Raw genomic sequence first — 14,474 nt, 5'->3', positions numbered from 1 at the left:
TACTTTGGAAGACAGCATGGCAGTTTCTTACAAAACTAAACATACTCTTACCATAAGATCTAGAAAGTACAAATTTAGGTATACTCTCAACTGATTTGAAAACCTACGTCTACACAAAACCTGCAAATGCAAATGTTTATAGTAGTCTTATTTATAATCACCAAAATCTGGAAACAATCAACATGTCCTCCAATAGGTAAACAAACTATGACATATCCATAAAATGGAATATTATGCAGAAATAAAATGACATGGACAATTAGTATAATACCTCTGCTACTTCTACTCATTTTACATACAACTGGTCAAGAATACAGTTGGACCCAAAACAACAAATGGTCTATGATGGGCATCTTCTGACAGCCTACACTGCCCAATAACCTCTTTTCTGGAAGACATCCTTCCAAAAAGCATTGGCCAAAACAGACTTTGCTTCCCCCATCTCCAACTGTTAACTCTAACCATGACCAATGATAATTTTGCAAGGGATGAAAACCTGACTCAGGGGAGTCGATCTACTGTACAGTCATTAACCAGGCTTTTGTTACAGAATGTGAAGAGGATCTGAGAAGAAAGGTAAAGTAGAAAGTTGGGGCCAGAGCAAGAACAGTGGAAAGTCACTGCTGTTTGCAAACTGAAAATATGCGGGGAAAGTGAGCAGAAAACGTCAGTAAAAAGAGAACCAGTCTGTACTGCATAAATTGAAGCACAGGTAAGAGAGTATCATCTTAAATACCAAAAGGTTATAATTTCACAAGGCCTGGCCAGGCTTTATTTCCTGACCTTGAATATTCATAAGATTGCCTACTATTTATTTAAAATAAGCCTTTTTTATATTTGATATACTTTGAATGGGTTTTCAGATTCCTGCAACCAACAAACTCTTACTAAAACAAGCTCTAACTACCTTGACTTTGTTTATCCCCCTTGCTAGTTTTATAAGTTTTTTGTTTTTGTTTTTTTTTATTTATTTGACAGAGAAAGACACAGCGAGAGAGGGAACACAAGCAGGAGGAGTGGGAGAGGGAGAAGCAGGCTTCCCGCCGAGCAGGGAGCCCAATGAGGGGCTCAATCCCAGGACTCTGGGATCATGACCCGAGCCGAAGGCAGACGCCCAACGACTTAGCCACACAGGCGCCCCTCCCCTTGCTAGTTTTAAATAACCTACAGTTCCTTACTGTTACTGGGTTTTAATAACCTTGTATTCAAATTGAATACCATTTGAAGTACCACACAAAGGTTTTCACGGAGAATTGTTTAAAGAGTATGTCAGTATTTTTTTAATCCACATATTTATAGCCTTCAAAAAATTGTGTTTTTTTCTTCCCTAAAGACTCTAGATTTCTTGTGGTAAGAAACCCTAAAAGATATCTTTTCAACTGGTTCCTAGTACCTGTTTTTCTAAATCTATTCAATAAAATTCCTGAGTTCCCTCAAGAATTCAGGAAGATGAATGCAGCTAACTGTATTGTAGTCAGTATCATAAAAGTTGCACAATAATCTAGAAAAAATCCTGACTACCAGTCAGATCAAGATTTACATATTTTCCCTACTCTAGAGTTTTAGATTACCTATTCTAAGAAACAATACACTGTAACATGTAAAAAGTTCCCCTTCTACTCTAAAATTGCAAATACATAACAATTTCACATAAGAGAGACAAGCCAGTAATCTCTAGTTATAAACTAATACTCTGCCAGGCAACATACCTCAAATATAGCCAAACTATGTATCTCTCAAGCTATCAGTATATAATCATTTTACAATAACTTCAAAGATACAGGATATGCCTTGTATTTTTCATTATTTCTAGCTTCTACTCAAAATTATGAGGTTATACAGAAAAAGCAGAGTAATATCCTCTATTGAAAATCTTTAAGTAGGACAGACACATAAATAGATAGGGACACACATTTTCTTTCAAGTCCTTCAATAAAGATAACCCCAACCAAATTCTTATCATTCCGTATAGCTTTCTAAAGCCTACCAGCAAAACTCTGGATTGTAAAAATATATTTGAAACTGTACAAAACATTCTGATCATACCAAACTTGTAAATTTATTTTATAATACAATGACTTCCTCTCTTTGGGGTCTGGTATTAACAAGTGAGCTTACATTTTTCATACAGCCATATAAAAACATTTATCTCACCACCTGAAAATGTGGTCAGACAACCAAACTAATCAAGAGATACACCCTTCTTTCCCATGTCCCCCACCATCCCAATATCTCTCTGTAATTCCTGAGTTAACTCTGTGAATGATTGTGTAGTTTATTCAACATTTCTTTTGAAAACTTAAAATCTAGTTTTTAAGTAAAAAAAGGAAATCATTACCAGTACCAAATTTTATAAATTATAAATTCAGAGTATTAAAAGTGAAACTAATGGCATAAAAAAAATCTCTATCAAAAGCATACTAAATTTTTCTCTGACATTTTCAAAGCAGCATAAGGCTAGACATTTGTCCAATGATACATCAACCAACTAGAAAGATATGGTTCCTTCAAAGAGCTTGAGGTCTACTGTACATGTTGCTATGATAGAGCACACAAGGAGCAATCAGTCAATCTTGGGAAGATTGGAAAGATTTCTCAGAGTATATGATGTCTAAATTTAAACATCCTTCTCCCTTTGCAGACAGAGAAAGGAAGATAACCAGGGAGACAGGGGTAAGGGTGGACTAGAGCAGGTGGTCAGGCATATGAGAAAGCCTCAAGTAAAAGAACATAATAATCAAGGAACTGAAGGTTTAATCTGTTTAGAATATAGAGAGCTAGAATATAGAGAATAAAGAGAATGTTTAAAAATCATGCAATAGTTCATTTTAAAGAATAGATTTTATTCTAAAAACATTTACTCCGGCTACAGTATAGGAGTCCATTGAGGAAATAGTATACTAGCACCACAGAAAGCAATTAAGGAAGCATTTCCAGTAATCAAGAAGACAGTGTGTCAACAAGGGGCGCCTGGGTGGCTCAGTCGGTTAAGCATCTGACTATTGATTTCAGTTCAGGTCTTGATCTCAGTAGGTTCAGGCCCTGCATTGAGCTCCACACTGGGTGGGGAGCCTACTTTAGAAAAAAAAAAAAAGTGGCAATGAGAATAAATAAAGCTGAATCAGTAACACTGGTGGAAGAGGGGCTGTAGTGAAGAAGTAACTGATGATTACTCCCGTTTTTCTAGACTGGGCAAGTGAAAGAAACTACCAATTAAGGAAAAAGATAGTGTTAAATATTGGATGTACGTGAAGCAAGCAATGGTTAAGTTCAATTTTAGACATGTTCCACTGAGTGTATTGTGGGGAAGGCAAATGGATATATCTATTGTAAGCAGTCTGAAGCTCAAGAATAATCTGATTGGATATATACATTTGGAAATCCATCAATAGAGATGGTAATTTAAGCCACAACAGTGTGTGAAAATATCAATAGACAGCATACAAAATAAGAAGAAAGTCAATAACTAAAGCATGAGCAGTACCAAAAGAGGAAGGGCAAAGAAAGATACATTTATATATATTAATTTGAATTACAGAAATCAAATCATGCCATTTTTTTTAATAGATAAGAAAACTGACAACCACAGACATTAAAGACATTTACCCAGCATCATACTGCCAGCAAAAATTGTAATGGAAGGGGATTAGAGTGCTCCTCAAATCTAGTCCAACTTTTGTAAATAATTTACAAATAAAACTTTTAAAACTATTAAGATTCTAGAATTAAATGAGATAGCATTTTAAAAATAAAAACATTATCCAGTCATGACTGGTGTCTTTTTTTTTTTTTTAAGATTTTATTTATTTATTTTGAGAGAGTGAGCTCATGAGAGAGAGCACAAGCAGAAGGGAGGGGCTGAGGGAGAGGGAGAAGCAGACTCCCTGTTAAGTAGGGAGCCTGATATGTGACTCGATCCCAGGATCCTGGGATCATGACCTGAGCCCAAGGCAGACAGTTAACAGACTGAGCCACCCAGGCACCCCACCATCATTGGTGTCTTAAAAAAAAAAAAGTACTTATAAAATATTACACTTGGTTCATTTAACTTCACTCTTCATATCCCTATATATATATATTTTGAAATGTTTATTAAGAAGATACTTTAGGTGTTGACTAGTGTTCAATGGCACTTTCTCCCCTCATTGCCAATAAACTATTAGCATGACACTTTTTCTCCAACTAAAAGTTTAAACATAACAAAGTAATTTCATGCTTTTATATTCTGAGAACTGTTAGTTAAAACATGAAAAATTACATTTAAAATTAAGTCGGAAGATAATTTAAGACACATGAAAAGAAGCAAACAACAGCAAAAGTTGAATGAGTTCTCCAACTTAGCATAAACAGTAAAAATAGTATCAGGGAAAATAAATTTCTGCAAAACACTCGACAACTGACAGACATAAAAAGAGCATATTCACCCTAGCTTTCTGAAGTATAGTACATCAAATCTGGCCTACCTAAAAAACCTGAAGGGTCTAAGAAAAATAAGTAAAACCTAGCTACATTACTCTTTCATCTCTTACGGTTACCACTTTAAACCTAGTAAACATTGTTCCATATCTTCTTGTGTGTTGCTTTATCTTTTACATCCTCATGAACTGTATCTGAACCAGTAACCCAATTTTTACTTCTGCTCAAACCATAGCAACACTCCATCAACACAACTAAAACAATGTCAAGTCTCTTTTATCCTCCTTCAATTCAAATTGGTATTATTCCAATTTCTCTGACTTCAGCTTCTTAGAAAAAGAAACTGCTTAAACTCATTTTTAAGGTATAAGTAAAAACTAGCCCTTACTGTCACAAGAGTGTCAACAAAAAATAATTTCCAAATGGTCAAACCTCAGGCTGGGACTGTCATAAGAAGAAAACATACCTAGTGCCTACTGAAATTAAATCAGGAAGTTCCACTTTCAGTCATGACAGAATAACACTGAATATCCTTCTACCATACACAACTAGACTACTGGAAAAAATACGGAAACAATTATTGTTAGACAGTATGCAGTGCAGGACTCTGATCTGCGAGAGAGAGCAAACAAATGAGATAAGGTACATTATGATCACATTTTCTACACGGAAGAACCATCAGTAAGTACTATGGAACAGGAAGCGGTCTCGCTGAGCAGAGGGAGAGAAAAAAGGAGTTTGGGGAAGTAAGGCAGCTGGAATTTGTGGGACACAGCACCAAAGAGGAAGAAGCAAAACAGAAAAAGACAGCAAACACCAAGTATCTGTACAGAGGTCCCCTTGCATCTTCCACATACAAAGTTGCATGTGTAAAACAGGACCAAGCAAAGAACAACTATCAAGGAGTTGTAGAGAGAACAATTTTAAGTGTTTTCATGAGGCTAGAGTCCTTCAGGTTTCAACCAGCCAGAGTAAAGAGCTTTTTAAATGAGACACGAGAAAGGCCATGCCAAGAACTAAGGCTAAACTAAACCTAGCATATAGGCTACTCTGGACTTCCCCTATCAGAGCTAAAAGATAAACCTTAACAGAATCAACCTTATTATCAAGTAAATTAACTAACTGCCTGTCAGAACAAATTTCAATACTTTTTTAAAGAAAGAGAACAAAATCCAGATCCTCAACATATTTCAAATGTCTACCATACAAATATTACTAGATACGTGAAAATTAAATCGTAACACACTACAGAGAATTCTGCCTACTAAGAGTGTCCTGAACAAACTGCTCAGTCTCTTCTCACCACTTTACAAATTTCTCTACGTTAAAATCAGATTCAAGAGAAAAGCAGCAGCAGCTTTCCATGATAATGTAAAAGAAATAGCGGTACACAGACCTCACTGAAGATACAGACCTCACTGAAGACAGAAGCAGAAAAGTCACAAAACAGATCTTCTTATGTATTACTAAATATAAAATCTGATGACATGAGTCGTCACAGAAACATATAAATGGTATAGCCTGCTTACCAATATGTAAAAACATTTTTGAGCCTACAAAAAAACTACTAAAATAAAGTTCCTGCAACTAAAGGCTAAGCTTCAATTAGTCTCAAATAAATGGTAATTGTTTTAAATGGGTTTTATTGCTAATGAGAATTTATTGCCATATATAAAGAAATAACTGTTGTTTCTCTATCCAGAATTTAGAAACCTGTTTACTTATGTAAGACACAGCCTCTAAACCAGAAAGCAAACAAGAAAACACACAATTAAAACAAACATCTCCTTGCACTAATGCTTATCTAGGCATTCAAAGAGAAATTCCTCAGTGCATCACTCAAGAATCATGAGACATAATTCTAACAAGCTTGGTTATTCTGATTTCCAAGTTTAAAGAGAAATAAAAGCACTCAATTAGAAGGGAAGGTTGAGTTACTAGAGGAAGGTAGCATGATAGCACTAGTGACAACAAAATGAAAGTCAACAAAAATGAAGAAAAGAAGAAAATTATAAAAAGTCACAGAACTTCCAGAACATAGAAAAGAATCTAAGTTATAAGAACATAAAAAGCAGAGGAGTCCAAATCATTTAACAAAAGCAAAAACAGAGATATTCTGGCAGTGATGGCAGAAAGTATCACTCATAACCTCTGTCAGCAAAAATGACCCTAAATGAAGAAAAAGTTAAATTATACTCAGGTACAAATACACTTGGATTACAACAGAGAATCACTTTTATAAACCATTTACATCACTTGAAATAAAAGATGTTGACATTCAAAGGAAAAAACCAAGAGTTCACTGCACTGATGATTTTGAGTAGTCAATGGCATACTGTATCTCTTACAACCAAAAATTTTATATTAAGGACAGTTATTTCCCTCCCCTCATTAAATTTTGTGCCAAACTACTGGGGCCACTCTGGCTGTTATATTCCACAGCTTTTTCCAATTAGTTGAGAAGGTACACTATGCATGAGTTTTCCCTAGTAACCTCTGACTTTTATATACTCAACTGCATTCTAAACATCCCCCAAAGTATTTTTTGCAAATTATCCAAATTATCTATTTAAAGTCAAGCTGTAGCAAGTAGTTTTATATACCCAATTCGTACAGGGCAATTATTTTTCACAGACACACTAACAGAATATTCTTTAAAACAATGAACATGAAAACATTTCATCCAATAAATAGAACAGGTTACTTACCTATAATGCTGATTCTCGGACAGATAAAACCAGATAATCATTACAATTACAGAGCTTAAACTCAGACTAAAGAATTTTGAAAACTGAGTACCCAGTATCTGCTCCCTCAGATAACCAGGAGTAATTCTGACTATGAATTAGAATATGGGAGTTCTAGTCCTATATCTACCAGTAGTTCATCAGAATTTCAATAAGTAACTTCAAAACCTTAATTATAGCACATACCCTCCAAGCGCTGTGAATTGTGTAAGACTGTTGAATCACAGACCTGTACCTCTGAAACAAATAATACATTATATGTTAAAAGAAAAAAAAAAAAAGATAGCAGGAAGGGAAAAATGAAGGGGGAGAAATCAGAGGGGGAGACGAACCATGAGAGACTATGGACTCTGAGAAACAAACAGGGTTCTAGAGGGAGGGGGTGGGGGGATGGGTTAGCCTGGTGATGGGTATTGAGGAGGGCACGTACTGCATGGAGCACTGGGTGTTATACGCAAACAATGAATCATGGAACACTACATCAAAAACTAATGATGTAATGTACGGTGATTGATACAACATAATAAAAAAAAAGGAAAAAAAATAAAACCTTAATTATAAGTTAGGAAATGGGGACTGTATAATGCCACCTATGCTATCTACTTCTGAGTTGTAGTGGGTGCCAAATGAGAAACTAGAGGAAATCACTTTGTACCTTATGAAGCAAAGTACAAATGTAACATTATTTTATCTACGGCAGGATGACTCCTCTATTGCTTTCTAAGCAAAATCCATCCCTAGTCCTGGAGCCTTCTGGCCCCTCGAGAGAAACTTAGACAAACAGTAAAAGTAGTCTCAAAGAAAGTGAATCTACAATAAGACCTGATGAGGATTTTCTCTATGCAGCTTCTGAAACTGATGAAGATATCAAATGATTCACATAAGTGTAGTATAAAAGGACATATCATAATTATTTAAAGTACATTAATGTTTTCAGAGAACCAAGTTTAAAAATACAATTCCTATAAATATTCTTTAATATGGCTTGAAAATTTCTTCCCTACAGACTATATGAGCAATACTCTTTTGATAAGCAGTAACTAGCTTATTCTTATACTTTATCTAGAAACTTGAAAATTGGTATAAACATTAATAATCTTATCAATGAGTTAACCCTTCAGAAGACCTCAAGAATCCAAAAACTCTTAATCTGACTTTTCATCCTCTGCCTGTTTATGAAAAGTTATAGGATCTTTAAATGAAGCTATCCAAGGCCCTTCAAATAATTTACTTAAGTATTCCTGTACAATGAGAATTCAGAGAAAATGGACCAAAACACATTTTCTTTTGAATATTTATTTCCCAGTGACTGGCCTTGTGAATTGGGAAAAAAAGCTCTGAACATTAAAACCCAGGACCTAAAATCTTCCATACCTGCTCTCCCCAGAGCCAGAACTTCAAATCTGAGAGACCTGATTCAATACTTCTGATTCAAAATCCACAAAAGGTCAATTCCCAAAGAGAAAAGGCAAATCACAGTTAAATACATGATCTCAGTCAGTCTGGCTATAATTTAGGCCCAAAAGGGAGTCACTGGGTATTATCTACCACTTTAACAGAATCTTTCAACCTTGAAGACCAGAGTTTTTAGACAAAGTGTCTTTCTTCTGATTCTCCACCCACTCACATCTCATGAAATAATCCACACCTGGAATCTTGCCAGGAAAAAAAGATAATCTTCAGTCCCCCTTCCCTTGTTCCTAGTAGAGTTCTCCATTTGGAAAAATAAATATATAAAAGCACACTATGGGTGTATGTGAATAAGAGGGATGGCATCTAGAGAGGAAACAGGGTTAAGTATCCAGAAGGCCCACAAATTCATTTCTTTGGCCTATGGTCTAATTACCATGAATCAGGTCTAAGGCTAGGATTCTACACACAATATCTTTTCAAAAATTTACAAGTCATTAGATGACCCTATATGTAATACCCTTGCAAATAAGACAGATAAATTATAGGCTAAATGGTAGGATTGAAGGTTGCTGATTAAATAATCAATGTTAATTTAGAGAAGAGTTGCAAATGGAATGAGAAGAGCCATGTTCTCTCGGCTCTGGATAAAGAAATATGCCTGCTCAGTGTTTTCTATCAATAACATATTTTTGAATCTGGCCACCAGGAAGTATTCATTCTCTACTGGTAAAGATATTCATGTATAATCTGGGCAATGCCCAATTCCCAGTTTCAAAGGCACTTATCTGGGGAAATTTACTAGCATGAAGAGAATAAGAAAGAAAAAAAAAATATTTGATGGGGGTGTATGTGTGCACCTGCATGTGCAGTAGAGTATTATTCCATCTACCCATTTATCTTTTTTTCTTTACCCCAAATGCATTTTCAAACCGACAGAAATTAACTTGAGACCTCAAAGCACAAGATGGGTATCATGATGCTATTTTTTACAATGACAATTTGGGTAAAAAAAAAAAAAAGCCAACATTATATCCAACCAACTCTCGGCTCTAAACAAAAAGCAAAGGAAAAAGGACGTTACTGAAAAGAGATTACATCTAACATGATCAAACATCCTCTCTCAATTTTCTTTAAATTATCTCTAACCAAGATGCTAATCAAGACGCTCTCACTCCATCTCACTCTTCCCAATATGCTTCCGTCGGAGGAAAAAAAGTTAAAAGTGAAGTGTCTAAAGGTGCTACCTTCAAAGGACTGGAGGAAGGCAAAAAAGCAAGGAGGAGTTATTTCTTTTGCCCAACGTCACCGAATGAGGCATTAAATTGAAAATACTGTCCCCAAAAAAGCAACTACCATCCAAATTCCAAAGGACTTTGCACACCGTGAGAAACCCATGAAACTATATTATTCTCATTCTCAAATGCTTAAGAATATGGAACATTACTCTTTAAATGTTATGGCCACTATCCTTAGACAATTGTTTTATAGGTTTATCATCCCTGAGAATGATCATCAGGAGAGCTCCAACAAAAAATGTAACATAATGAATTAATGGGAAAATATTTTCCATCAGTATACCAGCTAAGCCTTAAGAGAGCATCTCTTTGCCAAAGAAACAATAAAAAGAACAGAAATGAGTACCATTTTATTAAAATGTACACTTCTTGAGTTCTTGGTTTTTCTCTAACATATGCTCTGCTGCTTTTGCCTGCAGATTAACAACTCTGTTTTTAAAAACTGATGCATAATACTAATGGTAAGAACTCTATCTGAAATTGGAAAAAACTTCACTTATTCATTTATTGAGTTTTCTACCTCAAATTGGACTTCAAATATTTCAAATACATAAAAATGTTAACCGTTTTACAAAATGAATGAATAAAATGCTCGGATAAAATGACCTCTCTACTAAACTAGTAAAATACCTTTTATTAAAAAAAAAAAAAAAAAGGAAAATTTTCAGAGAAGAAACATGCTAAAAGGCCACCATATTATGTCATGGTCCACAACTAGGATTTGGTATTTTGATCTGATACATACCAGAATCTGGGAATTGTCACAATAAGAGCATTACAAAGTTTTCTCAAATCAGTGTTTTCCCACAGCCTATAAAATCTGTGCTAGTAATTCAAAAGCTTACTTTGTAGGAGTAAATGTGATTAACTCATATATGTCTTTTACTGTTTTTGATCACGATATTCATGATAAGCACTGTTCACCGTTCATTAATGTTCCTTTCAGGATTATTTAGAGTTAGCTCCAATTCATTTGTGTTACTACCCAGAATACTTTAAAGCAAATCTAAGCAAAACTGTGATAAATTTGGACATTCTATTTTTAAAAGTACCTTCATTACAAAGGCTAAATGACAGCATTTTAAGATAGCCTCCCCTTCTAATTTAGAATCAGGAGAAAGTTGTCTCAAATACTTTATGTAAACTATAGAGCCAACTATAACTCTTGCTAATGTGCTAATTACAATATACAATTACCTATCATAGTTTTAGCAGTAATATCTATTTCTGCAAATCACGAAAGTCAAAGGTAATGCATAAAGTACATTTTAAATGAAAAGTTTTAATTGGAAATTAGATAGCCTGCCAGATTTCCCTCATCTATATGATGTCTAAGCACTCATTAATTGTTCTACGCTGTCTGGAAGGCACAGACACTTCATAAAGCTCTACAACTATAAATCCAAAGTGTATTGTGAAAACTAAAGATGTTTCCATTTTACAAATTAATTGAAATGGTACAAAACTTATTAATAAACAAAAACGCCATCAACCACGTTTCCACGTCTTTTCTATTTGAGATGTGTGAAATATCAAAACTAGAAAAACCATATAGCCATTGAGAAGAGTAATAAAGTTGAGTTTTAAAGTCTTTCTTTTTTTTGGAGTTTTTTTAAGAGTTGAGATAATCATTATGTTAAACCTAAAATTTCAGCTAAAGCATTAATCTTAGCTATAATAAAAATGCTATGAATAGACATTTATGAACAGATACTGAAAACGTGGGGGAATAATAAACAAAGCAGAATTCATGGTTACCATATTTACACATACTCTTTGTTGTGTTTCAGTGCCACATGATCTGATTCAAAGTAATAAACATCAGGATCATCATCTTCTTCTTCTGTATTGTGCGGATTGGCACTCTCTTTGGCAGATGGCAAATGTCCAATATTAAGTCTTGCCTCTGAGGGTGGCTTACTTAGTCCTTCACTCCCATAATTTTCAGAGTCACAAAATATTCCTTTTTCATTCTGAGAAATTTCATCAGGATTTGTGGGAGATTCACTTATGTTATCACTAACAGTTGCGTTTGTTTCATTGGGACTAAGATTATTCTCCTCAAATTGTCCATTTTCTCTGCAAGGAGAACTGTTTTTAGTGGGACTACCTCTGGTAGGGGCCGCCCTTCGTGGTGAAGTTCTCAGAGTATATCGATGTTCTTGAGGTTCTGATAAAGACATCATTTGAGCTGAAACACAGTCTAGAACAGAAGATTCTGGTTCTCCAGAGACTGGCATACTCTCAAGACTTGTGTCCAGGGCGTTATTGGTGTTTTCATTACACTGCTCTTTTGAGGCACTGCTATCTCCCACCACATCTACTTCCTCCTCAGAATCCCTTAAGGATGACTGAATTTCAGAAAAGGGGCCTGTAGCTGGCTCAGTAGTCAGCTGATTAACATGTTCCACAGGCAGGCAGGCAGTTACTATTTTGTGGTCCTCCAACTTGACCTGCACTTCTGAATTTGTGCAAGGCACGTTATGGTCTATATAACTGTCCTCCTTCCTACTATCAAGGAACATTGAAGTGTGGGTATCCGAATCCCCATTTTCAGCTACTGACTTTTCCTGCAACACATATGAACCAGTGCTATTTTGTTTAGTGTTCCCATCAGGCTGACAGTCATCACAGTTTATAACAGCTGAATCACTGTCATCAACACCATTGACAGCCAAATAGCCTGTGATTTCTTCAACTACTGCAGAATTAAGTGGCCCTTCCTCACTGACATTCACCTTTTTAATTTCCCTTTTCTCACAATCATCCAGTATAAGACATCGACAAGCTCGTTTAGTCCCTTGAAAATCTGCATCATTGTCCACTACTGTATTCCTCTGTTCTACTGACTCCTTGTCTGATTTTATAGGCGAATCTTCTTCTGAACTGTTTGGTGCTTCAGATCTAAGACAACGTTTAATTCTTTTTAAAACTGGTGAAACAGGTTCTGTTTGCCTTCTCTCACAATTTTCTACAGCCTGCCTTTCTATGGTATCTTTTTCTGAAGAAGAAAGTCCTCTTTTCCTAGGGCTTACCCATGATTCTCGAGTACTTTGCTGTTTTAAATCAGTAGTTCTTCCATTATTATTTCCTTTCTGAATCTGCACAGGCTCTGGTCTCTTCTTTGGTGATCTTGATCGTACTTGAGAATGAGAAGAGATTTCTTCAGGGTGAGCAATGCTACGATTCCTTAAAGTTCTACCACAAAAAGATTCATCCAAGCCGTTTAACCCCACTGTTGATCTTGTAACACGAGTAGATCGGGAAGCAGCCATACTATGGCAAGTCCCTACAATACGGTCATCATGATCCACTCATTGGGAAACCTTCAAAAATGTAAACAAAATAATGAGAAAAAGGTAATAGTTAATATACCTAAAACAAAAGCATAAAGCTATTAACTTTTAAATCCAAGTATAGCCAATATTAATAAATTACGTGATATAATTTCTTTTATTAATATTTCCAAAAACGATATTAATAATAGCTAACAATTACATGACACTTAATATGTTCCAGGAATTGTTCTATATGCTTTACATACATTAACTCACTTAAGTCTCACACCAATTAAGATAGGTGCTATTATCATCCCTACTTTACAAATGAGGAGGGTGAGGTATCTGTACCGTTTAAGTGATCTGTCCAAAGCCACATGCTTAAGTGGCAGGGCAGGGCTCTAGAGACCATGCCCTGAACCTGCCTCCTGTGTATCTGCCTCTCAGATACACAGGCACAAAGGGCCCAGAAAAGATTTCCCTGAAAGACAGGATTTCATCTTGGTTATTAAAATAATACCCTTGAATTTAGATAGCAATTATCACAAAAACTATTCCAATCATTTCTTATGTTTTCTCAAAACATTCCTGGGAGGTAAACTGGTAGAGCAGAGCAGACCAAAAGTGAGTTTTTGGTCAAATCCTTTGACGACAAACTATGTGACATCCAAAAAATTTTGGTTGCGGTAGAATTTTTGTAATCAAGCAGATGAATAGTATCACAATCCTAGCTTGCAACAGCTAAAAGAAAACAGAGCAAAACCAAATCTCCCTAGTCTGTAGAAGTACAGCCATGAATCAGCAAGTGAAAGGAAATATTCTGAAGAGGATGGAAGAAAAAGAAAAGGAGCCCCAAAGCAAATATTACATCTAAGAAATCAGGACTACATATATATAACCCCACTTTCTCCTTTGAATTCCTGTATATACGTATATGCCACAGTTTTGACGCATGTTGGGAGATAAGCTGGTTTTCTGGTGTGGATGTTTGGTGTTTCTAAGATAGAAATGCAAAGGAAATTGAAAAATGCCCTGATTGATCCATCTGGATAAACTCTTGAGTGGTTATTATTTTCCAAAGGTTCTCCCATAAAGCAGAGTAAAGGAGCTATTAACATTTCAAGTATCCATTCTTCTCTTCCTCTTCTGTTTAGCTTTCACAAGATAATTTGCCACCTCACTGCTTAACTTCCAAATGGGGTGTAGGATGGATAGAGAAAGAGGTCAATAATGGCTGTAGTAGGTAGTTTCATAGTACCCTCCCGCCTCCCTTTGCCATGCTTTCCATAGTCTCCTTCTCATAAAAACCCTCCAAATGCCATTCT

General features: G+C 35.5%; 1 protein-coding gene across 5 annotated transcripts in view; it reads right to left on the bottom strand.

Annotated features, from left to right (window-relative positions):
• The window catches only part of ZZZ3 (zinc finger ZZ-type containing 3), a 107,538-nt gene that overhangs the window by 46,317 nt on the left and 46,747 nt on the right, over positions 1–14,474 (bottom strand). For all 5 annotated transcript variants that reach the window (XM_032425593.1, XM_032425583.1, XM_032425621.1 and 2 more), the window contains one exon: positions 11,645–13,197. In XM_032425593.1, coding sequence (XP_032281484.1) covers positions 11,645–13,146 — 1,502 coding nt within the window. In that variant the 5' untranslated portion in view covers positions 13,147–13,197. The remainder of the gene's footprint in view (positions 1–11,644; positions 13,198–14,474) is intronic.

Source organism: Phoca vitulina, unplaced genomic scaffold, assembly GCF_004348235.1.
Source record: "Phoca vitulina isolate PV1807 unplaced genomic scaffold, GSC_HSeal_1.0 scaffold2, whole genome shotgun sequence".
Lineage (NCBI taxonomy): Eukaryota > Metazoa > Chordata > Mammalia > Carnivora > Phocidae > Phoca > Phoca vitulina.
Note: the sequence above shows the minus strand (reverse complement) of the source record. Positions and strands in the feature narration are given on the sequence as shown.